General features: G+C 35.1%; 1 protein-coding gene across 1 annotated transcript in view; it reads right to left on the bottom strand.

Moving 5' to 3' along the window:
• Window positions 1-26,718, bottom strand: part of Eea1 (early endosome antigen 1) — a 199,222-nt gene that overhangs the window by 42,489 nt on the left and 130,015 nt on the right. The window contains exons 3-11 of the mRNA XM_013518252.1: window positions 24,416-24,540; window positions 22,728-22,782; window positions 22,573-22,638; window positions 20,112-20,151; window positions 18,765-18,878; window positions 17,621-17,742; window positions 16,966-17,121; window positions 9,630-9,746; window positions 190-528 (exon numbers count right to left, since the gene is read on the bottom strand). Of these exons, the coding sequence (XP_013373706.1) occupies window positions 190-528; window positions 9,630-9,746; window positions 16,966-17,121; window positions 17,621-17,742; window positions 18,765-18,878; window positions 20,112-20,151; window positions 22,573-22,638; window positions 22,728-22,782; window positions 24,416-24,540 (1,134 nt within the window). The remainder of the gene's footprint in view (window positions 1-189; window positions 529-9,629; window positions 9,747-16,965; window positions 17,122-17,620; window positions 17,743-18,764; window positions 18,879-20,111; window positions 20,152-22,572; window positions 22,639-22,727; window positions 22,783-24,415; window positions 24,541-26,718) is intronic.

Consider the following 26,718-nt stretch of genomic DNA (forward strand, 5'->3'; position numbering starts at 1 on the left):
TCTATTATTTTTCTTAAGGAACATTAAAATCAAAGGAAATGAGATTCGATAACACTATAAGATGTAGAAATTTAGAGTCAATCTTAAAAAGTGCAACTTTTTAAAAATATAAACTGTATTACAATCAAACCACCATCAAGCGCTGTAAGGAGAGGTGGGATTCCAGCGAGTAACATGAACACCTCTTACTTGATGGATCTCACTCTGCAGCTGTAGCCCGTGCTGCTCCTTTTCTTCTCTTTGTTGCTGCAGCTGCTTGAACTCTGCCTTTAGATGCTGGTGTCTGGTCTCCAGCTCAGACAACTCTTCCTTGAGCTTCTGGCTCGCCTCTCCTTTCTCACTTAGCTCTGCCTGCATCCTCTGCAGAGAGGTCTCAGAGGCAGACAGCCGGGACTGCAGCTGCTGACAGTCGAGGTCCTTCTGATGAAGGCTGACTTGCATATTCTTTTTACTCACAGACTCTTCGTTGTGCTTTTCCTCTAACTGGGTATACTCCAGTTCTCTCTTCAGCAATTTTTCCGTCAAGTTCTGAAAAGTCAATTTAACAATACATTTCTTTTCCAAATACATTTAATTACTCCATTTAGTCAATCTTTGGTCCACATGACTAAACTTTAGTAATATAGTACTACATGAAAACTGCTGAGAAAATGCTACATAAAATGAAAACATTGAAATCTACTGGATTCTTTGGGGTATGCAATATATTTATATACTTCCATTTGAGTTGTAAAAATTGGAACTACTTTTCTTCCACCAGAAACTACTCTGAATAACAATCTACTAGGTCAGTTCTGATGCTGCTTTGCAAGTGCATGGTGGTAAGAGCTTCAGCATAACATTAACCACTGCCTGAGCAGGCCTGATCCTACTGATTACATCTTTTCTTCTCTTCTCCGTAAGACCATTTTTAGAGTCACAAGCTAGGACTACTATGAATTCCCTTCCAGGTACATGAAAAGGTACCACCTACCCACCTGATATTTGATGGTTTACTCAGTACTATCCAGTACAAGCTATAACAATGGCACCTTCAATCAAAGGCCGCGATTAAGTAGCCTAAACCAGCTGTCAGAGTCTAGTCTCGACGATGCTGTTGCTACCAACACTGAACGTTTTAAGTCAACATTCTTACACATAAAATACGGGTCAAAACCTTAACTTATTTCTGTCAGCAAATCAGCCAGGACAAGAAGCCACTGTAAGTACATGATGAGCCAGTCAGTGGACATTTATTATCTGCAGCGTGCAGGAAAGGGGAAATACAGAAATAAGGACAATCAAAGCTTCTGTTCCTTAAACTAACTACAATATAAATGCAATACACACACCAAAGAAAAAAATCTAAGAAAATTTAAAAGAATTGCACAAACAAAAATGGATTAGTGAGTGCTGGAAAGCCAGGCATAGTGACGCACACCTATAATCCCAGCACTCGGGAGACTGAGGCAGGAGGACTGTTCCAAGTTTGAGCCAGCCTGAGCTACACAGTGAGTTCAAGGTCACCCTGACATACACAGCAAAACCCTGTCTGGAAAAAAAAGGGGGGCGTGGCAGTTCAGTGGTAGCACCTGCTTAGCATATAGGAGGCTCTGGCAGTCTCCTCAAAAAAAATTAACAGAAAAATTCTTTTCAGTATACAACTTCAAAAAAATAAAATGAGCAAAATCAAGTGGGCTGATTAGTAAGACCCTTGAAAATAGTAGTTTGAGTTTGGTTTTAAAAGTGGTAAAAGGAATTAAGGAATATATACACATGATGCATGCCATCTGCTCTACACAAATATATATATATATATATATATATATATATATATACAGAGAGAGAGAGAGAGAGAGAGAGGCACAAGCACAGGCAGGGGAGGGAGGGAGAAAGGGAGAAGGGGAGAGAGAGAAGAAGGAAGGAAGGAAAAAAGCAAGTTGCAGGTGAGGAAACAGCATATCCCGTCACCTCATGGGGAATAAGCCTCAACACTAATTTGGGAAAAGCAGCAGTAAAGGTTCTTGAACATTTACCTGAGCAGTGAATTCATGTAAACTACCAAGTAAGAGCACACTACAGAAAAGCCATGCCCAGCCCGATGACGGAGGTGTGTGAGAGAGACGGGGAGAGAGAAGCTAAGCAGCTAGAAGCACAGGCGTGGTGCCGTACACCTAGAATCTCAGCAGTCAGCAGGCTGAGGAGGGAGGACTACCCCAAGCTCAAGTCCAGCCTGCTACACAGTGAGTTCAAGGCATTGCAAGACCCTGTCTCAGGGGAAAAAAAAAAAAGTAAGAGCAAACAGGGTCTTGCGGCAAAATTAGCCAAGAGATGTATGCTCTGATCAAGCAACAAACAAAAAAAGAAGTAAAGTCAAAAAACTAAAGAAGAAAAATGATCCTTCAGGTTCAACTATGTTAGGAAAATCTTTTTAGAAACATTTGTGTTACCAATTAACAACATTAGGTATTCCTTCACATAATTTTATATTTATTTTGTTTAGAAAAACAGCATTTAGTTTAGCATTCATAAACTACATTAAGTCTATTCATTGATTTATAAATGATTTTAAAGAAAATTCCAAGTCAATAAATTTCATTATGCAACCACACACAATATATTAAGGATTTGAGCAGCATGTAATTTTTAAACATGGTATGAAAAGTAAGACTAACCGTGAGTTAATGAGCATAATTTCCCACAACAGTCTTACTTATAAAGCCACCAAATAATCCTACATTTCCTAAATACCCTTCCAAAAGCTTAGTTCTAAGAAGCAAAAATGCAGGACATAACTAGGATTGTTTAAAATTTACTTGACTAAAAAATTATCTGCTTTAATTTGTAATAGCTAAATTGTGGAAGCAACCCAAATGTCCATCCACTGAGGAATGGATAAAAAAGTTCTGGTATTTTTATATAATGGAGTATTACTCGGGTAAAAAGAAAGAGAAACTCAAGGCTTTTATAGGTAAATGGATGCAACTAGAGACCATACTCACAAGTGAAATAAATCAGACCCGCATGTGAAACAATATATGTCTCACTAGTGTAAGAACCTGAACGAGCGAATAAAATTGGGAGGTATGATAGACATTGTGAAATGAAAGGAAACTGCCTAAAAGTAAAGAGCAACTGGGATGAGGGAAAAGAAAATAAAGGGGAAAATTATGTTTATATGTATATACAGGACAGCTAACAGAGTTGTAATACTAACTTCTATTGCTTTATTGAAAGGAACAGTTAATGAGTAATTATTTGATCAATCTTACGTGTATTTGTTTTCCTAAGTAACCACTTTGAAGAAATCAGTATGTAATACAACAACCAATGTTAATTTCCTATCACCTTGTCTAAATTTCAGTATTGCTTATATTGTTCCTGTGTTATTTTGTAAATGTGTGTTTGTTAACATGTTCTTGTTCTTTTATTTTTAAAATAAAAAATAAATAAAATTTTTAAAAAATTATTTGCTTTATTACATAACTTAAACCACTTTCTTTTTTTAAAAAAACATAATTAACTTATATAATTTTACAAGCAAAAGGAAAATGATATTAGTATTACAAACTTTTCATTCTTATTATGGTCTTCCATGAAATCTGAAATAAAATGTTACAGGAAACACATAGTTTTTGAGGACTGAGTTTTTTTTAAAGTAGAGTAGACTCCATCAAAAAAAAGATTATTTTTACTTCTCCATACTAGTGTTCTTATAATAAAATTGAGACAGACGCTACCATTCTCATTTACAGATGGGAGCTGGCCAGCGGATAGAGTCATGAATATGATTCTAAATCCAATAGATTTTTCACAACACAATTAGTCAATAAATGAATTCATCCTCCCTAAAATATGGACCCTATTCAAACTTAAAATTATAAAATAAATGCTACACTTACCTCACAACCTAATTATCTGGATAAGGAAAATCCTTCCTTTTCCAATGGCCACTCATCAGTTGCCTTCTCAACACATTTTCCTACGCTGCCAATGTCCCTACATTAAGTTTCACTTACTATTAATTTGTTACTTGCCTAAGTAATGAGAATGAGTGAGAAGAACGAGAAGGCTATAGGGGGCTCTCTGACATCTTAGATTTTATGAAATGTATATGCTCTAAACAGTTCCGTGTCTTTTATATATCCACCTTTAACAATGAAATACGATTAACCCTTCTGTCAAGTGAAAGGTCTCTTAACATCACTAAAGACTCAACTAAAAAGTTATGTCTCCTACAAACTCCCCTGTGGATCTAGTGTAAGCAGTCAGGAAAACTTGATCCTCGGATTTGACCCAAGCCTGCTGTCAAAACACTCGCAAGAAATAAAGTCACTGAGGTACATATTAAAGGCCAAATAAGCACATCTCTACTCGTATCGGTCTTCAGAGGCAAACAGGTATGATATTACCCTAGCAGAAGAGAAAATAAACTGGCCAGTAAGGGGCACAGTTGGAATTTAAATCCGTCTCTGGGGCCACTGCAGTCTACTGCAGTCTCCTCGGTAGCCATGGGCCAGCGGTGCAGAGCCCCTGAAGGTAACACGATCTGAGGATGCTCACGTCTCTACATACAATGGTGCGGGTTTATGCGTCACCTACAAACGCTCTCCTGTATACTTTCAACCATCTCTAGATTAATAATGCCTAACATAATGTAAATCCTATGCAGACAGCTGTGATAGTGCATGATTTATGGGATAATGGCAAGAGGGAAAACACCCTGCACACGTTCAGGGTACGTGAATTCTTTATTCGCATCCGAGTTGGTGCAAATGTGGACATGGCAGCTGCAGGTGTGCCAGGCCAACTATGCTTGCAATGCAGGGGAGACACACTGCAACGCAATGACTACACACCATACCTGGCTCCCATGGTGGCCTATTAATATCTTAGAACTGAGACTATTGGGAAGGAAGGGGTGATAAGTGACACTCAAAAAATAACTCAATCTCTTAAAATGAGCTGCTTTATATGAGTAGTCTTAAATAAGCAGTATAATTTTGTTCAGAATTTATATGAAAATAGCTCATTAAAATGAACTTTAGGACTTTTAAGTAATTTTGAAGTAATTTTTGTTTCTGCAATTTTCTTATTTTAAAGTTTCAAGATCTTGTACTCTGAGTAAGAACTTTCAAGATTACGATACACCATGCATTAACTATAGTTATTCTTGTTATTAAGAAATTTATTTTATTTTTTATAAATTAAAAAAAGCTGCCTTAAAGCTAAATACCCTGATATTAGCACAAAAACAATTCTCTTTCCCATCTATACCACCATATTCCCTGTCTACCCTGATCATGCCTACGACCCAGAGAGCTGCCCAAGGCGTTTTACAGAGCAGTCTTTAAAAGACAGTGTACAGGGACTTCCAAAGTTAAAACACCTGGGTATTCCCACTGCCAACAGTGAGGGTTATTAGAGATGGGGGGAAGAGGGAAGAGGGAAGAGGGAAGAGGGAAGAGGGAAGAGGGAGGAGGGAGGCCAACTGCAAGGACAATGAGAAAAGGCAGATGCAACTCTGTGATTTCTCAACTCCTAGTTGACCCTTGGGAGAAAAAAACCACTAAGTGTTATGTAAGACATCATTAATGTTAGTAGAAGATCTATTATTCCTTAATCTTTAAAAAGTTTTCATTTTAATCACACTAAATCATACAAATTCTATTATCCACAAAACAGCCAGAGTACTTCCTTTAGTGTGCGCATACACGCCTGTGTTTTGAGTAGACACAACTCGCCCTCCATGCTTAGAGGATCCTCAGCTCAACAGTGCAATGATAACATCTGAGGCCAAAACAATGCAATAAAAACTAATACAGATTAAAATTCTAACAACCATGTAATATTTACATTACACTAGATATTGTAAGTAATCCAGAGATGATCTGAAGTATAGTATACAGGAGAAGGTGTGTAGGTTCTATGAAAATACAACTTCATTCCTTAGACAGAAGTTCAGCATCCAAGGATTTTGCTCTGGGGCAGGGATCCTGGAACCAATCTCTTGTGTACACCAAGGGACAACTGCAGATACAATCTTTATGAGTCGGGCCGGGGATATAACTATAGCCCAGCAGCACAAGCACCTGTCTGGCAACTGCAAGGTTCTGAGTTTGATTCCCAGTATCAAAGGAACAAAACAAAACAAAACAAAATCTTTATGAATCCACATTACAGCTATTCATATCAATTTATGCCCTTTGTTAATAACTTCATGTTTCAAACTATATCACAGATTAAACCCGCCTAAATTGTAAGCAAACTGCTACACTATATATCCTTCTAGAAACTGACTCTGGATTCAAAGAAATTAAAAATCAAACTAAGGAATACAAAGTTAGGTTGTTAGACAGAAATTTTCTATACATAGTTTGGCAGGTGAAAGAAAAAGGGAAAATGTGCAGAGGTTTACTACAGAAAGACATAGCCTGAGAAAGATTAAATTTTAAAAATTAGTCAGAACTAAGGTTGGTAGAGAGATGGTAAACTAGCATAATTATTTTGGAAATGTTCGAGGTCACCTTGTAAATTTGAGCATGTGTGTACCCTACAATGCTGCAATTTTACTTAGAGACAGTGTAACACAGAAATTCTTATACAAATATGTATGGCTTATGTATGAATATTCATAGCCATAATATTTGTGGTAGCAAGAACGAAGAACAATGCTGGGAAAAAACAGGAGGCATAAATGGACCACTTCAGCTGCACATCAAGGAATAATACAGCCGTAAAGAAAAGCACTCATGTAATTGAGTTATAACAGAACTAGTCTTTTCTCTTTTTCTGAAATACTACTTTTGCTGGAAAGAATGACAAACAATACCATTCAGATTTGTGTAGGAGAATCTGTGAATGCAAAGAACAGATGTCAATGATAAAATTCAAGCTCACTTTCTTTTTTCTTTTTTTCCTTTCTCACTCCCTCCCTTCCTTCTTTTCTTCCTCCCTTCCTGTACTGCAGATCAAATACTGGAACTTGTGGATACTAGGCAAGCGTTCTACCACTGAACTACATCCTCAGCAAACGTTCAAATGAAATTAGAATTTAAAAACTTACCCAAGACTTCAAGCCCAACCACTTACTCACATAATTAAAAGCCTACTTTGAGACTTACAATGATACTGATGAATGTGGGGGTTTCTTAATTGTGCAATGAAATGCGTCAACATTTGGAAGATCTGAATAGCTCAGTGAGCCAATATTTTCCATGTGATTAATCATGTTGTTACAAAGTCACACACTAGAGAAGACCCACTCAAATGGCAAGACGGAAAAATAAAAAATTTTTTAAAAATGGCAAGACGGACAATGAATTCTAATGTTACAGGATACAAAAAAGCCATTGATACAGTTTCAGATAATACACTCTAACAATTGAGAAACTATCACTTATCAAACTTTACTATAGTACCAAGTAAAAATATCTACAATTACCTGAACAGGCTATTAAAACATTCCTCCTCTTTCCAATTATATATGTATGAGACTGAATTTTTTTCATTTACTTCAACATTATCACAAAAAAACTGAATATAAAAGCAGACATGAGAAACTACCTATAGTAATTCAAACATTAAAGAGGTTTGCAAAAATATTACCATTATTCTTGAATTCTTTTTTAAAGCTTTTTAAAAGACAATAAAAATTTTAAAAAACATTAAAAACAATACCAAATTTCAAAACAAGATAGGAAATCAACAATGGTTATTATATTGTACATTGTTATCTTCAAAGTAGTTGTTCATATTACCAAATTGGCCAAAAAAATTAAGTATTAACTGTTCCTTTCAATAAACCAACAGAAATTAGTAGTACAATTATCTTAGCTACCTTATGTATATATACCACAGTGATAAATGTGCACCCATGGGCATAGCAGTGCAATTTACCATAGCTAAATCTTGGAAACAACCCACATACCCATCAACTGAGGAATGGATAAAAAAGATGTGGTATTTTTATTCAATGGAGTATTACTCAGCTACAAAGGAAGATAAACTCGAGGTTTTTATAGGTAAATGGATGTAACTAGAGACCATACTCATAACTGAAATAAATCAGACCCAAATGTATAAACACTGTATTGCCTGCCTAGTTTAAGAAACTAAAAGAATAAATAAAGTCTGAAAAGTACAATAAATATTATGAAAGGGAAAGAAACTGCTTAAAAGAAAAGAACAACTGGGATGAGGGAAATGAGAAAAGAAAGAAAGAAGGGAAATATATATATATATATATATATATGTATGTATATATCTTGCTGTATTCTTGTGCTCTGGAAAATCTGTCATTTTTCATTTGAAATGTTATTTAATGGCTTAATCTTTTTAAAACTTCTTACATTTCCTTTCAATTACAGTAAATATCTATAGATATAAACTCTCCTCCCCAGCCCCTTGAAGGTAAGCTCTTTGCAGTATTTAATAATTTTGAAAATATAAAGAAAATTGCTAGCCAAGGGCATAAGGAAAAGGTTACCTTCAATTTTAACAGCAGCAACTAAGTATCTATCATCTCATAGCTTTTACAGATCAGCAGCTTAAGTGGGTGGTTCCACCTCAGAGTCTCCTGAGGTTGTAGTCAGCTGCTGGCCAGAGCACAGTTTCTGAATATTGGCTAGAATTGGAGGGTGTGCTTCCAGCTCATTCACAGGGCTGCTGGCAAGAAGCTTAATATTTACAGCCCATTATATTTATCTCTTCTTTTCCCTACTATCATTCTCTTTCCTTCATGACTTTTCTCTTGCTATAAGGTTACCAAAATATTAGGCTTAACTACTTCTTTGTACAAAAGGGTTTAATACTTCCTATTCCTTCACCACCAAGAAAGACAGATGGGTAAAAACATTTATCAATATGCCTCTGCTCCAAAATGAAATATTAACTGCTTATAAATGAGTTAATGAACATTAACTCATTTATAAAAAAACAAGGGAAAAAGTATTACCATTAAAAATTTTTTTAAAAGATTTACATTGGAAGCCTCAAAATTACCCAGCTACAAAAACTGTGTGGTACTGGCATAAAGATAGAGAGACCAGCGCAGTAGAGATCTCAGAAATAAACTTTCACATATCTTATAGCTATGACCTCAATGTCTTTGTCTCCCCAGAACACTTATGTGGAAATTCTAACCCCTGAGGAGATGGTGTAAGGAGAGGGGCTTTTGAGACTTACTAGGTCATGAAGACAAAGCCCTCATAAATGAGATTAGCAGCCTCATAAAAAGAAATCTCGAGGTTGGGTGGTAGGACAGTAATAGAACCCCTGCCAAGCAATGCAGATTCAACCCCCAGTACCATCTACATGGATTAAACCATTAGAATGTTAAGATTCAAAATCAGTCACACAAAAATAGGATAGTAAAAGCCACAGAAAATGGTTTTAAAAAACAGTAGTTGCTAAGAGCTTGGGAAAGTGACAAATGAGCCACTGTTTAATGAGTATAAATTTCAGTGTTACAAGACCAAAAAAAAAAGCCTAGAGATCGGTTTGTATAACTATGTAAATATACTTAATATTAAAAACAATACACACAATGTAAGCCATCTTGTGCTAGTACACAAATAAAATATACAAGGTTGAAATCTGAGATAAATAAAATCAATTTATCACTATAATATAATTTTTAAAACTCTCACCTGATTTTTGTGTGTTAATTCATTAAGTGAACTTTGAAGCTTTTGTAGTTCCTGCACATATACAGCAACTTCCTGAGGGCCTTTGGCAAGTTCAATCTTTAGCTGGCTTATTGTGGCCTTAAAAAAAAATAAAACAGAATAGAACTTAGAGCAAGCTAAAAGGAAACAGAAGTAACAAAAGCTGTAAGATTACATAACTTTTTGCTGTTGTTGCAGTTACACTGAAATAATATTTGGAACTCTGATTGTTTTATCCCATTACTCACTGCAATTTCACACCCTTGTCTTTAGTTTAAAATTAATTTTTAAAATTTATCTAAAGTGTACAGTTTCACTTATCTAATAACACATGAAATGGCATCTTACTTTATCTGTCTGAACTAAACAATGAACTTCGAACTTCAATTCACTAGTTTAGAAACTCTATACTTAAACCTTCCTGAATTTAATGAGAGTAAGTAAGTAATGTCTACATTTTTTTTCAATTTCTATTGTATAAACCTTTTCTTTTAAGACATGTACATGCAAACATACAATTCTATCTTGATGAGGTACCTTTCTGATTGCAATAAAAATGTATTTGTCTAAAGAAGCTACCAAACTAGAACTTCATGTAGTTTCATTAAGCTAGAGCACTTCATGGCCAGGTATAGTAGCTGGCCATGAATTTGCTTTAGGTTTTTTTCTTCTTCTTGAAAATGAAAATTAATGTTTATTATTAAAACAATAATTTGATCATTAAAAAATGTACAAGAAAGCCAGGTAAACAATCACATTGGAAATACAAACTTCTATACTATAAAGTTCAACTATGGAAAGAATAAGTATTGCCTTTTAGGTATAATTTCCTAAAAATGACACTAACAAAAAAAATGTATATTTCTAATATTGCTTGTAGGCTTCACTTTTTACAACCTTAAAGTTAGTTACTTTCATTACCTATATTCTTCATTACTGAATACACTTTACAATACGGACAATAAATAAATTTTTTCTTAATAAGCATATCAATAGATAACATATATTACAAATAAAGTGTTTCATCTTCAAAGAAGAAACATCAGCAGGCAACTAATTTATTGTGACAAGAATCCCATTATTCAATAGGTCTTTACTGCTCTTCTTTTGGAAAACCCTTCCAAAAATATGAATAGCTTATTTTTTTAAGATGTATCTTTAACCATTTATAGTAGCTTTGGTTTTAAATTCTGGAAACCACCTAGTAAACAAGGTAAATGAATGAAATGAATGAGCAAATAATTAGGCTTATTTTAATAACCAAAATTAATGAAACAAATTTTTTAGTGTTTCCCAAATTGATTTAAACTCAAAAGAAATTTCAAAACTGTTTTTAGGAAAGGCAACATATCTGAGAGGCACATGGCCTGACCTTCTAAGGAAACGTTCATCGAAATGTGTCTATTCTGGTACTATGGAAGTTCACTCTGGTACTACAAAAGACAATCTATCAAATAGTTTTGTGGTTATATATTTACACAATGTTTCAGTGTTATATATACTTACAAACATATGAAAATATTCATATAATACTTCAGGATATATGTGTACAACTGTGACAAGAGAGAGTGTCCACTCCGTTGGCTTTGGGATCCACCCTGGAGACCGGTGCAGCACATTTCAGGATGAGTTTGGGTGGTCAGGGGCATGACCTTCATATCTGGCTTTTCACTTCCTTTGCTCTGGCTCATTCTCCTGCTCTGCTTGTAGGCCACCATGGAACTTAGCATCTTTGCTCCATCGTGCCCTTCTGCCAGGATATTTCGGCCTCAAAATCAACTGGCCAAGCCGGGCATGGTGGCACACACCTATCTCAACACTTGGGAGGCTGACGCAGGAGGATTGCTATGAGTTCAAGGCCACTATGGGCTACACAGTGAGTTTAAGGTCAGCCTAAACTGCATAGTGAGACCCTATCTCTCAAAAAACAACAACAATATCAAAAAAAAAATCAATTGGCTATGGACTGAATTCCTGGATACCACAATCCAAATTTTCACTTGGGGTAAAATTCAAAAGAAAGATCTCTGCTCTTGCCACAACGACTTTCCTCACTATTTTACAGGTGAGTTAATAAACTCATCTGTACGTCAGACTTTAACATTCCCTGGAACTTCCTCCCAAGGATCCTCACTCCCACTGCTTTACCCAAATTCTCCCCTTTCTCCTTACTCAGATCCTGCCTGAGCTTTCCCTGACCATCTATCTGAACTGTCCCTATTACCCCCTACTCCACTGCAGCCCATATCCTGCTTTTTTCTTCACAGCATTTATTGCCTGACATTTTATCAGGATTGGTTTACTTTACACTATTAGACTTCCACAAAGGAATACGTATCTTATGAAAGCAGGCACTATGTTATTCAGTGTTGTATTTCCCACACCTAAAATGGTTCCTGCCACTTAGTATGTGCTCAACAAATACCTTCTAAAAAATGTGTGATTACACTGCCAAGGATTAATCCATATTTATTCTCACAGTAGTAATATACTAGACGCTATAGTTTACATTTCCCTGATGCTGTGCTACTGAATGAATTTTTACTAAAAAAACTTTGAAATTAAAAAACTTTGAAATTAAACTTTGAAATTAAACTTTGAAATTAAAAAATAATTAAGGAACAGTATTTCAAAACTAACATTTAAAAAATTTTGAAATTAAACTTTGAAATTAAACTTTGAAATTAAAAAATAATTAAGGAACAGTATTTCAAAACTAACATTCTGCTGATGCTTTAGAATCACAGTTAATTGTCTTAATATCTAGAAAACAATCATTTAAAAGTGACTGAAAACTTTTTTCATTAACAAAACAAAATGAGCATGTCTGAAGTTCTGAATTTGTGTTAAAACACAAAACTACCGAATGACAATAGAAGTTGGTTTACTAAGGATAACAATAACATTAAAAAGCCTTCCAAACACACATTACCTCAAATTTTAGCATCTCCATTAGAAAGCAGAAAAAAAATAAAATGATGGATGAAAGGTGGAAGACAAGACTGACAAAAGTACATATAGAGCACACAATAAAAATATCCAAACATACCTAGAAATTTAATCTCTTAAATTACAGTATTTTCAGATATTGAAATATTCTTTAATACCTATGCATAAGTATAATCATACTTATTCCACGCCTACTTGAGTTTTGATATTAAAACTAGGATTCAAATGTGTTTACTTGGAATACAAATAAAATTCCTTAAAATTTGTCCTCATTAAAAGACCACACCAAAGATAAACTGATGACAGCTTTGATATTTTCAATGATGCAGATTTTTAGAAATAAAATTTCAACATTTAAATCCTCAATTTCCAACATATAAGACAATTTATTAAGTACTTTCAGGATGAAAAAATATCCTTTTAGAAATATACTGACTCAATGAATTCACAGAGTATCGTCCAATGACAGTAAGAAGCACAAAGGCGCCTGCAATAATGCACATCAGGCTACACATCCAAGCCCCAGACAGAGACAGCAGTCACAAGTCCGCTCATCTTCAGCTTCCTTAATCCTCTGACTGCGTTTTGCTTTTGATACCAATACTTAGCTTCAGTAAAAGCAGTATCTATAATAAAACCTTTCCTAGTAGGCTCTGTAAGCAGTAAATTTATCAACACACTTAGCTGAGAATAAACAGAAGTAAATTTCAATAAATTAATAAAATCCGTAACATTCCAGGAAAGTAGGGGCTAAAAAACAAATGAATTTATGAACAAACAAGTGAGATGAAGCGATTAGACAGAAATTTTTTTCACATGGGAATAGTGTAAGATACAACTCAAAAAAAAATTCAAGTTATTATATAAATATTACAACATATACCTTGGCAAAGTAAGTATTTGGGCAAGATTAATAGTGCAAATTTACTTATAAGGCAATCATCAGACCACCTAAAGATAAAGACAACATGCTATACAGAAAGGACTAAGGGCTTTGGATAAGACCTGTGTTCAAACACTAGCTTCTTTAAAAAAAAAATTAACTTCTTAAAAAAAAAAGCACCAGTTTCTTTATGACAGGTGTATAACCTTGAACAAATTACTTAACCTCTCTGGGCCTTAGATCCCTGTATGTAAAAAAGAGCTAATACTTAACTTATAGGATATAAGAAAAAATTAAAATCATGTACTTAAAGTGCCTGGCATAGTATCCCTAGCATTTCCCCCAAAAGTTTCTTACAGCAGTAGGATTCTGACTGTATGCTGCTGCTAAAATTATTAAAATATTTTAACATCACTTGATAGCTGTGTATCTATTAAGTAGAGAATGAATGTCATTTTATTTCATTAAAAATATAGTGAAATATTAAATTACCTATTCAATTAATAACAATAAATTCTTTTTAAATTTATTTCAAAATACTTAAAAGATTTTTATGAAAACCTGAATGATACTGATAGGTAAGAAAACAATTTCTAAACCATTTTCCTTCTTTCGCAGAAACATCTTTTCTGGGTTGCGGGCGAGGATAATCGTCCCCTACAGTTAGCCCTGTTTATGGGAGGATAATGGAAGGGGACACTAAATTCTTTTATCCTCCAATATTTTATAACTCTAGTAATAATTTTTTCACCTTAAATTATCTTACATTACAGATATTGTCATCTAAATGAATAAAAATATAAATTTATAAAAACCTTCTAAATTAAACTATGGGGGGTTTTTTATTTTGTTTTTTTGTTGTTGTTTTTGGGGTTTTTTTGTTCTTTTAGTGATGGTCTCCCGCCGTAATTCAACCTGGCCTTGAATGCAGCGAACTTGCTGGCTCAGCTTTGAGACTGCTGGTGTAACAGGGGTGCACAACCATCCCCCACTTAAACTATGGTAATTGTTAAACACAATACCAAATTATTTTCTCATTACCAAGTTATATTATGGTCGTGCATATATTTCTCACATGCAAGTTAATATGTAAATTCCTTTTCCTCCTAATATGCTTAACAAGTACATGTGTAACTCCTAACTCTGATCTGAGGAAGGTCAGAGAGTGCTACACTTTCAAAGAATGGATATATTCTACCCAGGCATGGAGGCACATGCCTGTAACCACAGCACTCTGGGGGCTGAGGCAAGAGGATGGAAAGTTCAAGCCCAGTCCAGGCATCCTAAAAATAGAAAAGGCTGTGGATGTAGCTCAATGCAAAGGCCCTGAGCAGATTTTGTAAAACCACCCGTATTTTGATTCAATTTCAGTCACCATATTACATTTATTTTTAATTTCAAATAACATTTAAAGGAACTTTTAAATCAAAAAAGAGTGGAATGTTTTTAATTTGAGAAACACCAGTAGGCTCCAAGATCTAGTCAAAAGTAATTCTTATAACTAGTACAAATAAATAACTGGATTCATCCAGGTTAAACCCCTTTCAAATGGGACTAACCTTCATCAAACTTCTTTCATTCAGATCTTTCTGACTGTACATTCATAATTATAGGTTAACTGGTGATACCACTAGAATAAAAACTTTTAACTAATTCTGAGTAAGTTCATGAATCCCTTAAAATTATTTGAAAAATTGTGGAAGTATGTGTTATTGGGCTATGAAGCCATCACTTGGAGAAATCTACATCTAAAATAAGTTAGTGCAAAGCCGCTCACCCCTATGCAGATGAAGCCCATACACTCTCACCATTTTCCCACAATAAGACCCTGGAGACCCAGCCACAGCGGCGCATGCCTGTAATCCCAGCACTTGGGAGGCTGACACAGAACGATCACCTGGAGTTCAACACTAGCCTGTACTGCATAGTGAGACGCTGCCTCACTTAAAAAACAAAAAGGAGAAAGGAAAATAAAGGATCAATTAGCTGGGTGTGGTGGTACACCCCTGCAATCCTGGCACTCTGGGATGTTGAGGCAAGAGGATCACAAGTTTGAGCACAATTTGGGCAACTTAGCAAGATTCTGTTTCAAAAATAAAAAACGGCTGAAAAGGTAGCTCACAGTGAGAAGGCTGGATTTCAATCTCATGTACCTCCCCAAAAAAGATGTGTTATTTATATTATTTTTACACATAATTTGCTCACTTGCTACTATTTATAACTAGAATAGCTTTTGTATCACTAGCTAAAAATTTTTAAATCAGAAAAGCAAATTGAACTGTCGCCAAAATATGAAAAATGGAGATCCACTTCACATAAGAGAGTTGAGGACTACAAATAATAGTAGTCGTAACAAAATATATTCTATAATGCAATGAGAAAAGGGCTAGCATTTTAAGCAATACATTTATTATATATTTTAAACCTTGTCATACACTGACATAATTATACATATATGCAATTTACAGGCCAAATTAATAGACCTGAGAAATAACAGACCAAGAATGTCTGTTCTTTAAGAAAAACTTGAGGGGCTAGGGATATAGCTCAGTGGCACAGTGCCAGCCTGGCAAGCGCAAGGTCCTGAGTTCGATTACCAGTACCAAAAAAAAAAAGAAAAACATGAACAGTCACCAAATATCTCAAGTAGAAAGACTAATAATTCATCCTATGTAATTGTTGAGAAGAAAACTAAAGGCATGTGGTTACAAGGAGACACGTGTTATTCAACAGAATGACAGACTGAAGAAAACATATGCAGCACCTATGTCCCAGCAAGAACTGCAGACTGCATCAGGGCTGCTATAAAGGTGAGTCTCGGATGGAGTGCTAGACTAGATCATTTTAAGACGTCTTTCAACTACATAATTCAGTGTCTATCAACTAGAAATAAGCTTTTTAGAAAATAAATATTTCCTAAATATTTTTCCTAAACAACACTAGTAACATTGTACAAAATAATACCATTCTCCTTTTACTCCTACCTGAGGTAAACTCAATTGCCATTTATAAACTACCTGTGAGTAAATTTAACTTTAAATATCATCTCTCCCTGCTGACTGCCAAAAGTTCAAGGCCAGCTGGACAACACAATGAGTTCAAGGTTGGCCCGAACTGCAGAGCAAGACCATGTCTCAAAAATATATAAAATAAAATAAAAATCATCTCTCCACATACATCTCATTTATTAAACCAAGTACTGTGCAAGCATTCCAAGTATCTAGTTTTTTAAAGCAAAAGTAAACAATACTGACTACCAGATCATAATGACTATAGCTCATTACTCAGATCAAATAACAAAGGCAAAGGGAGGGCAGAAAGGAAGTAAAAAGGATAAAGATCCAATAGATACATGTACCAACTCCCTACAACCAATGTATTCATCATGTATTATCAACAGGGACTAACAAAAAAATAAGCCACTAAGATAACTTTCAAATTTTGGCTTTGGTCAGTAATATGATACTATCGATCACAGTTCATTACCTCTGAGTTAGCATATTCGGTCTGTAACTTTTTGCACTCATCTTTGAGTTTTTCAGATTCTCTCTCACGCTCCAAGGTCATATTATCCATTAGTGTTTGAACTTGGACCAGTTCTTTCTTTAGCACAGCAACATCTTCTATACCAGGTCTCTGAAGCTGTGAAGGCACACATTATACATTACAGAGAAACACTAAATGGAGGGAGGGGTGGAAGGGAAAGGGTCTGCAGCAGGCTGCACGTACTTGATTCATGTGTTCATACGCTTACTGAACGCTAAAGAGAGGAAAGAAACTGAAGGATGGATGAGAGGTCTGTAAGCCTGAGGAGAGTGTGGAAGCAGGGTATCAATCACAGAAATACGAAAGGAATTCACCGGGAAGCAGGCGGATTTATAAAACAAAGTGCAAGGGACGTCAGGGTCACAGGGTATACGGAAAACATTTAGAAGACATAAATAGTCAGAAACACAAAATTGTTAAGGTAATACTATGTACCACAGTCCATTTCTATAGAAGATCACATATAGTATGTACGTATAGATAACATAATACAGGAAATTTTTTATTTCTATTTTTAAAAATTTATTCAAAGTATGTATTTTTGCTTAATTTAGAATGGTATAAAAGTAATTTCAGTAAGAGGCTCCTAAATTACCAGTTCAGTCTTCAGATCTTGAATGACGGCTGCTCCTGTGTTTAATTCATCTGTCAAATGTGTCACCTTCTGTTCAGCAGCTTCCCGAAGACTCCTTTCTTCATCATACTTTGACTTAACATCTAATTAAAGAAAGTAATACAAACACTTGCTTCGTAACATTAACTTTAAGGAAAGAAACTTTTATAAATCCTTGTATATTATTCTCGATATCCATACTTCACTCTAATTTTAATACATATTCCTCAAAAAACCATAAATATACACAATAAAATTGTACTTCTGATTACATTAGATAAACTTTGAAATAACTGCATTTTTATCTACATAAATTCTACCCACTAAAAAAGAGAGAAAAGGGAGGAGAAATGGGAAGGAAAGGAAAATAAAAAGAATGAAGGTGTGTTACGTGCACGTACCGACTCCCCATGATGAATGCAATCATTATGCACTACACTAACACAAATTTAAAAAACTAAAATAAGTAAGTTTTACCGAACACTAAGTTACTAATAGCATTTCAATGTAGGTTGATCAAACTCAGTATTTTACCCAGAAGAACATAGTATTTAAAACTACAACATAAGCCAGGCATGGCAGCACAGGTCTATAACCCCAGCGCTCATGAGGCTGAGGCAAGATGATCATCATGAGTTTGAGGCCAGTTGAGGCTACACAGTGAGTTCAAGGCCAAACTGAACTATATAGCAAGACCTTGTCTCAAAAAACCATAAATAAATACAATAAAATACAATAAAAATACAACATGTACCCTGGCATGGTGGTACATGCCTATAATCCTAGCACTCAGGAGGCTGAGGCAGGAGGATTGCTGCAAATTCAAGGCCAGCCTGACTACACAGTGAGTTCAAGGCTAGCCTGAATTACATAGTGAGACTATGTCTCAAAAAAAAGTATAAGTAATTGAAATCATACCCAAATGTTAAATCTCTACTATATTATATAATTACGGAAAAAAAAATTTATAAAGCTTCTAAATCATTAAATTCCCTTAATCATCACTATAGTCTATAATAAGTACTTTATTACACTAAAATACTGGGGATTTTTCCCCCCAAGGATGCATATGGATGAAAATGTAACAAGACTGATTTATTGGCTAAAAAAGTCTGATTCGATTTACCTGCAATTTCAGTAGCAAGTTGGGCTGCTTTCTGTTCAAATAAATCTTTCATTTGCTTAATATTAAAATTTTCTGTCTGAGCTTCCTCTAACTGTTGTTCCAAAGACTGTAGTTCTACACAAAAAAATACAGCAGTGATTTAAATACAATGTCAATTACATATACTAAATTGTTATTACTTATAATCACTGTAGCAGTAAGACAGCATGAGTTCATTATCCTACAAGTATAACACTCTCACATTTCAAGAATTAAGCACATCTGGGCGAGGGGTGGTGACACACATCTATGACCCCAGCACTCAGGAGGCTAAGGCAGAACGAGTGCCTCGAGTTCAAGGCCAGCCTGGGCTACAGAGTGAACTACACAACAAGACCCTGTCTCAGAAAATAAAAGAATTAAGTAATCCAGGCATGGTGGCGCATGCTTGTAACCCCAGCACTCAGGAGGATTGTTACAAATTCGAGACCAGCCCGGGGTTACAAAGTGTGCTCAAGGCCAACCTGAACTGCATAGCAAGACCCTGTCTGTCCAAAAAGACAAAAAAAATTAAAAAATAAAAGAAGAAGAGTTAAGTATATCTCATTCATTTAAGGTACAAATCATAATTTATAAACATAAATGAACATTCTGAATCACCTCCAAATAATATATAACTATTTTTAAAAGTTATCCTGACTTCATATTTCAGTTATTTTTCTATATCCATCAAATAACCAAAAAGAAATATATTTTTCTCCTACTTTATTCTCTTTTTAAAAAGAGAGTTCTTAGCCAGGAGTAGTGGTGCACACCTGTAATCCCAGCACTTAGTAGGCTGAGGCGGGAGGATCAGCCGTGAGTTCGAGGCAGCCTGGGCTACATAAGCAAATTCAAAGCCACCCTGCACTACACAGTTAGACCTTGTCTCAAAAAAAAATTGATAAAAAGAGATCTCTTAAATGTAACAGCTAATCTCAAAATATAATTTTGACTATTCACTGAGCTTTTGTCCACTTAAATAGTTATGTAGATGCTAGTAAATTCCCATCAATTTACTTCAAAGGTCAAAGACTACAATTCTTTAATACGGAATTAAATTTTCATTAAGTGATCATATTGACACAATATTCCAGAAGTTCACTGCTAACTTCAGAATACAAGGAACTAAAAAAACGCAAGATTTTAGTTAGCTAATGGGATTACGAAGTGCACAGGTGATTTTCTAACCCTAGAATATGAGCATCATCACTACTATTTTAGAGTCAAAAAGTAAAACTACAAACAACATTCCTTTAGCAGTGATCGAGAAAAAATGGGATGAGAAATAAGAGAAACATGAAATATGTGCCACATGTTTTACGTTACCTGCTGATGAATCAGGCACCAAACCATCAGGTTTAGCCTCCTAAATAAAGACAAGGGACACAAACAAATACATTAAAGGAAGACGACAACACCATACAGTTGCCAATGTTAAACATGTCTGAAAGTCAGGCTGTGAAAATCCAGGCTCTGACAATGGCATGCCAAGTAGCAAAATTCTGGTGGAAATTCAAGTTTGGTAGTTATTCTTCTGGATCCTAATGTGCCACCAGGCAGATGCGTAATGATTTAAATGCAGTTCACCAGTCAGTCCTGAAGGAAGATTTTTTCATATGTTAATGCACATAAAACCATTATTATGGGTCTTATAGCAGATGGCATCCTAAATCCTGTAAGTGCTGGAACAAATAATAAAATGCCCCTCCTCTTAAGAACGTGACTTCAAACCTTATCATACTCCATATGTGAGCTATGATCACAACGAATGGACTTAAAATTGAATTTGACAGCTACTGGGACTTGAGCCATGGCAGGCAGCTGTCTGTGGACTGCTTCTGGAAGACTCACAACTCAAGCTATAATAGGGCCATACCCTGCTAGCCTTTGAACTCTCAAGTCATACCCACCAATGCCTTCACGCCTCTAGGGACAAGGGTTCCTAATGTCAAAGCTCTCTCCAGAGTTGAAAAGTGTCGCTCCTAGGAAACTGTTTGTAAAGGTTCACCTGAGACTTCAATAATCAGACTTCACTTTCTTCCCCCGAGCCCACTTCCACCATAAGTGAGTCATCAGACTTGAATGGCTTCCAAGCTCACTCACTGCATGGTTAATATAACTCATATGGTGAATGTATTCCCTGTGAGACTTGTTCATCTTACCCTTATAGACAGATCTATGAGATTTGTTCATGTTATCCGGTGCCTCTTTAGGCATTGTGAACCTAAAAAAATTTCTTTGTGAGGCAATAAACCATCTAATTTGTGAAATCAGACCTTGATCATCCCATTATCGTAACTGCAAAAAGCACCTATAATATTGAAAATTAGCATAAGCAAAAATGTGCCATTGAACTATTACCACATTAAAAAAAAAGGTTTTAGGGACTGGAGGTGTAGCTCAGTGGCTCAGCATTTGACTAACATACAAAAAGCCCTGGCAGTGTATTTGTATTAAACTAGGTATACAGGAATCCAAAAGTTTAACAGATTAAAAGGCCTGACACGGGGGCTAGGGATTTAGCTCAGCAGCACAGCGCCTGCCTGGCAAGTGCAAGGTCATGAGTTCAATTCCCGATACCGGAAAAAAAAAAAAAAAAAAAAAAAAAGACTGACATGGTAGCATATGCCTGTAATCCCAGCATGGGGAAGCTGAAGCAGGAGGATCAAAGTGAGTTTGAAGTCACCCTCAGCTACATAGTGAGTTCAAGGCCAGCCTGAACTACATAGCAAGACCCTGTCAAAAACAAAAAAGAAAAAAGAGTGAAGCCTTGTACTGTGTACCTATAATCTCAGCACTTGGAAAGCTGAAGCAGGAGGATGCAAGCAAGTTCGAGGCCAGCCTGGACTACATAGTGAGAGCATGTCTCAAAAACACAAAACAAAACAAAACACATCAAAAGATTAAAAGGTTAAAAGAGGAAAAAGTTACAGAGACCCACTGATTCACCCAGAGCAATTGCCAATTATTGGGAGCTCCACTCACAGCAGTGCCCTCTAAACACATATACAAGTGTTCATCTTTCATATCGTGTCTTTACTGTACCTTTTCTATGTTTAGACACACAAACACCATTATGTTACAACTACTTACAGTTCTCGGTGGAGTAACATGACGTATAGGTGTGTACCCCGAGAGCAACAGGCTACACCATAAAGCCTGTGTGTAGCAGGCTGTACCATCTAGTTTTATGCAACTGAAATTTGTAATATCTGCACAACAATGAAGTCCCCCAACAACAGATTTCTCAGAATGTATGCCCATATTAAGACACAGGACTGTATGCGTGTGAGAACATGTGTGCACCATACATATATTTTTATTCGGCTTTTTAAAAACCTAACATTGTCAGCAGAACAGTTTTCCCATGTTTTCAGAAATTCTTCACTAACACAGATACTGTCACTAATATAAACAGCGAACATTTCTTTCCCTACGAATATACATTATAGTTATTTCCAATTCAAAAGCATGTTTTGAAGAGATTCACTATTACTTGAATCTGTATTTTTTAACCATTTACATACACTGCCAGAAAAACAGAATAATGTAAGTCTGTATTTTAAAAAAACAGGTAAATGATTCTTAATGGAATATCTTTAAGAAGTTACAGCTTCCTTTCCAGTGTGACTATTTCCAGTAATTAAAATTACAAAGAACTTACAGGGAAACAAATTAGTAAGTTATTTATATTAGGCTACTTACTTACAAAAAGGTATTAGACTTAATTTTCACTAAAAAAATAAACAACTAGTAAACATGCTTCAAGTATGTAAAAAGCAATTACTTGTTGCTGCAGCCCTTGATATTTTTCTAATTCTTTCTTTAATTCTTCTGAGTACCATTTTTCTTCCTAAAGAAAAAAGTTTTAATTAGTAAATTGTAACAGACATCTTATGTGAAACACTGAAAATAAGTAAGCACAATCATTTTTAATTTTACCTTAAGCGAAGCCTGTAGGTCTTGGACTTCTTGCCGGAGCAGTGTTATGTCGTCTCTAAACATGAATGGGGGGTGGAGTGACAGTTAATGCCCTTTAGTTTTTAACTGGGTCTCTTAATAAACAATAACTCTAAACAATTTTCTCATTTCTTATAAAAGTACTCCTAAAGATTTCCTGTATAATGATACATACATACATATCTTAAAAATAATTCTATTCCTAAAGCTCACGGTTTATAAATAACAAACATTTTTTCATGGAGATAATCAAATAATTGATTGTCAAGTACCTGAAGCAAAAGCAAAATGTCTTCTACTAATTTACCAACAGTAAGTCTCAATGGCTTCCTGCTGCGGTTAGTGTCAAATCTAAACTCATCACCAAGGACTCCAACACCGGTAGATCTATCTGGTTCCTGTCTTACAACTCACTCTCTCTCTTATTCACGCAGCTCTAGCAACACTGGCTATTCCTATTCTGAATATAAAAGCTCTGCCTTTAGAAACTTCTCCTATTCTGCTCCCCTTATCTAAGACTCAGAGTGAAAAAATAAAAAAAGTTAAGTAAACCATGCTAAGCCTGAATGCAGGAGAGAAGCTGCAGGAAAAAACACATTCAGGATTATCGTTCTGGATATCAAAAACATCTTCTCCTGTTGGATTACAAACCACAGAAACAACCTGTCCTTGCTGAGGCAAGAGGAATCCAAGTTCTAAGCTAGACTCGGGCAACTTAGTGAGACCCTGTCTCAAAAACCAAAATTAAAACATCTAGGGACATATGTAGCTCAGGGGCAGAGCACCTGCCCAGGCATGCACAAAGCCCTGGCTTCAATTCCCAATAGTGAGAAAAAGGAAAAAGAAAAAAAAAAACCAAAAACAAAAAAAAATATATATATATATATATAGTTCTATGTTATGTATCAACCAGAAAGTTAATAAAAGCATAATACTTTTATTTAGTATTTTTTATGTTATAGCAGATACATCAACAAAGAATTGTTTTTTTTAAAAAGCATGAAAAATATTTTATAAGTAGAACGAAATAAACATTAAAAATTAATCTTTTCAACAATAGCAAAAGAAAAGCAAAGTTACATTGTTGAAGTCTGCTCTAAGTAGTTACATATTTTAGCTTAATTTTAGTTTTAAAAGTGGTCAAAGCTGGGTGTGGTGGTACACACCTATAATCCCAGCACTAAGGAGGCTGAGGCAGGAGGACCTCTGTGAGTTTGAGGCTAGTCTGGGCTACATGATGGGTTCAAGGCCAGTTTGAATTACAGAATGAGACCCTATCTCAGTCAATCAATCAATCAATCAATCAGTGTGATCAAACTAAACTGCCAGGAAAAACAATGCATGTGCTTATTATTCTGGTGATTATGAGTTTTTTAATCAAATTGTAATTCTTGACTAAACTTATTATTTTAACAACTTACTATAAAATGATGCTTTCTACATAATTTTATAGCTAAAAACAATCTATGTACCATGTTGCAAATGAGACAGTTCCCAGTCATAGACTGATAATGATAAGAGAGAAAGCCCATGCTAAATTAAGTCAGATTGAGATTTTACATCAAATAATAGTAAAACATTACTATTTTCAGAAACTAATCATGACTAATCAATGGTGTCACGTGCACACCCATAGCAGTACCGCCCTTCAGAACCATCATGCTACGTACCGTTTCAGAGCAAGCTCAGCCTCTCCATGGCTTGAATCATTGCCAGCATCGTGCACTGCCTGGTAGTGTTTGAAAAGCTCATCAGCAGATCCAAGAGATTTCATACACTGGGGACATATGAAGCCCTACAGAAAGAGAAGAAAAGGGTTTCAGACATGATTTAGTGTTGCAAAATGACACTTCACATATTTTGAAATAGTCAAAGGTCTTATTCTTACCAACGGTGCCAGTGGGTCACTTCTAACCCATGGTGGCAAGCCCCAATTCTAGTTATCGTGGGAAGGTACTTCAATGTCTATTCTGGCTGAAATTTACAAGATGTAAATAAAACCCTTGCAACCATTTTTAGACTGAATAAATGGGCAGAATACTGAACACTAAATCTGTCAGTTCTAGTCTATAAGTTAACTGACAAGATTTTCTACCATAATCTTCCTCTCTCTAGATACCTCCATTAGTAAAATAACATCTGCTCCAATCTACTTCATAGGAATGCTACCAAAAAGATTAGGAAGACACAAGCTTGGGAGCCAGGCAAAAATGCATGCTTACATCTGGTAATCTGAGCACCTTACGCGACAACAACCATTTGCAGCATAACAACCACTGGTGAATTCCTACAATCTTGTCTAGTGAAACTATGTATTGTCGCTAATGTTCTTTTAAATTATTATTTTCTTATTCTCTTTAATGTTTTATCAATCTATTCTTACATCTGGTAATCTAAGCAACTTCATTGAAAATAAAAATATGTAATATAACAACCACTGTTAATCCCTATCATTTGGTTTGAAACCCCATATCATTTTTAAAGTCCTTGCATTGTTTTGTTTGTATTTTGCTATTGTTCTTTTTTTGTACTATTTTCTTTAAAATAAAAAAAATTAAGGAGACATAATCTGATCATTGAGGAAAAAAGTCATATACATCACTCTTTATTAGCATAGAGTTTAAATACCTGTAATGGTAAAGAAGTACACTCAGTAATTTTCCTTGCTAACCTAATGTTAACTAACACAGTAAGCCTAAAATTAACATACAGTCCCCATACAGTATAAAATCTAATTTATCCCAGAGTCATTATATGATTAAAACCGTCAACTAGAGTACTGTGTTACAAGATGCTGATGTAGGCTCATGCTTTACAAATCAGGGTTGCAACTCATTAATGAACCATGAAAGTAATTTTTAGTGGCAATTTTTTTAGTTGTACAACAGAACACAGAGTTTATTTTAGGTAGGAGAGTAAATAATATTGTACCAACTTTTGTTTTGAGTGATGACCAAAAACATTTATTACAGTAACTGCCATCAAAAATCCTTGAGAAGTACTCACAGACAGTTGTAAAATATAGTACAGAAGAAGAAGAATGATTACTCTTTACTGAATCTGCGTATGTGCCAAGTGCTTTCCCTACACAATCACATTTAAATCAGCCCACTACCTATTAGTTAAGTACTAGCTCCATTTTACAGAAGAGGAAATCAACCCTCAGAAAAGATAAACACTAAAAAAAGAAAGAAAGAAAAGATAAAACACTTTCCTCAGTTCACAAACATAACTAAACCACGATATATACAGGTTTGTTGGAGAAATCACATGCTCTTTCCAGAATGCTACACTATTCCTTAAATTCATAGGCTTAACCTTTAAAAATGACTCCCTTAAAATAAATCTTTTCATCTGCTAACTTTTTAATGACTGTTTAACAAATACCATTTCAAGTATAAAAAGTTATACGAAAAATATAAATTATAAAATACAGTCTCAGCCTTGAAAGAATTGAGGAAACACTATATACATATGAAAAAATATTTTTTGTGAAACTGAAATATTAACCTTATAGCATTAAAGTTTACACCACATGGGTATCTGAGTGCAAACTAAATTAGCAAGTCAAAGGCTAATTTTATCTCTAATTTTTTTGTCCCATGTAAAATTATTCAGTCCCCTTCTATATTCAAGTAGCAGTAGTACTCAAATTATTATATACTATTTTAACATAATTTACTTAATACAGAATAGAAATGTTTCTCTAAATTTCTCTTTAAATTATCTGCATTCAAAACTTTTTATGGCTAATAAAGAAACAGTTCACCACACTTTGAATATGCACAAACACGTTCCACAGGAAAGGGCTTTCTAGGGGGCCTGTTCCAAAATTCACTTTTACAAATATTACCAAAAAAGAACTAAGATATATTAGGTACAGGTATAAATTCCCTATGATGAATGCAATCAGTATGTACGATAAATATGTACCAATTTAAAAAGTAAAGTTGAGAAAATAAAAAAGAGCTGG

Source organism: Chinchilla lanigera, unplaced genomic scaffold (genome assembly GCF_000276665.1).
Source record: "Chinchilla lanigera isolate Chin_1 unplaced genomic scaffold, ChiLan1.0 scaffold00004, whole genome shotgun sequence".
Lineage (NCBI taxonomy): Eukaryota > Metazoa > Chordata > Mammalia > Rodentia > Chinchillidae > Chinchilla > Chinchilla lanigera.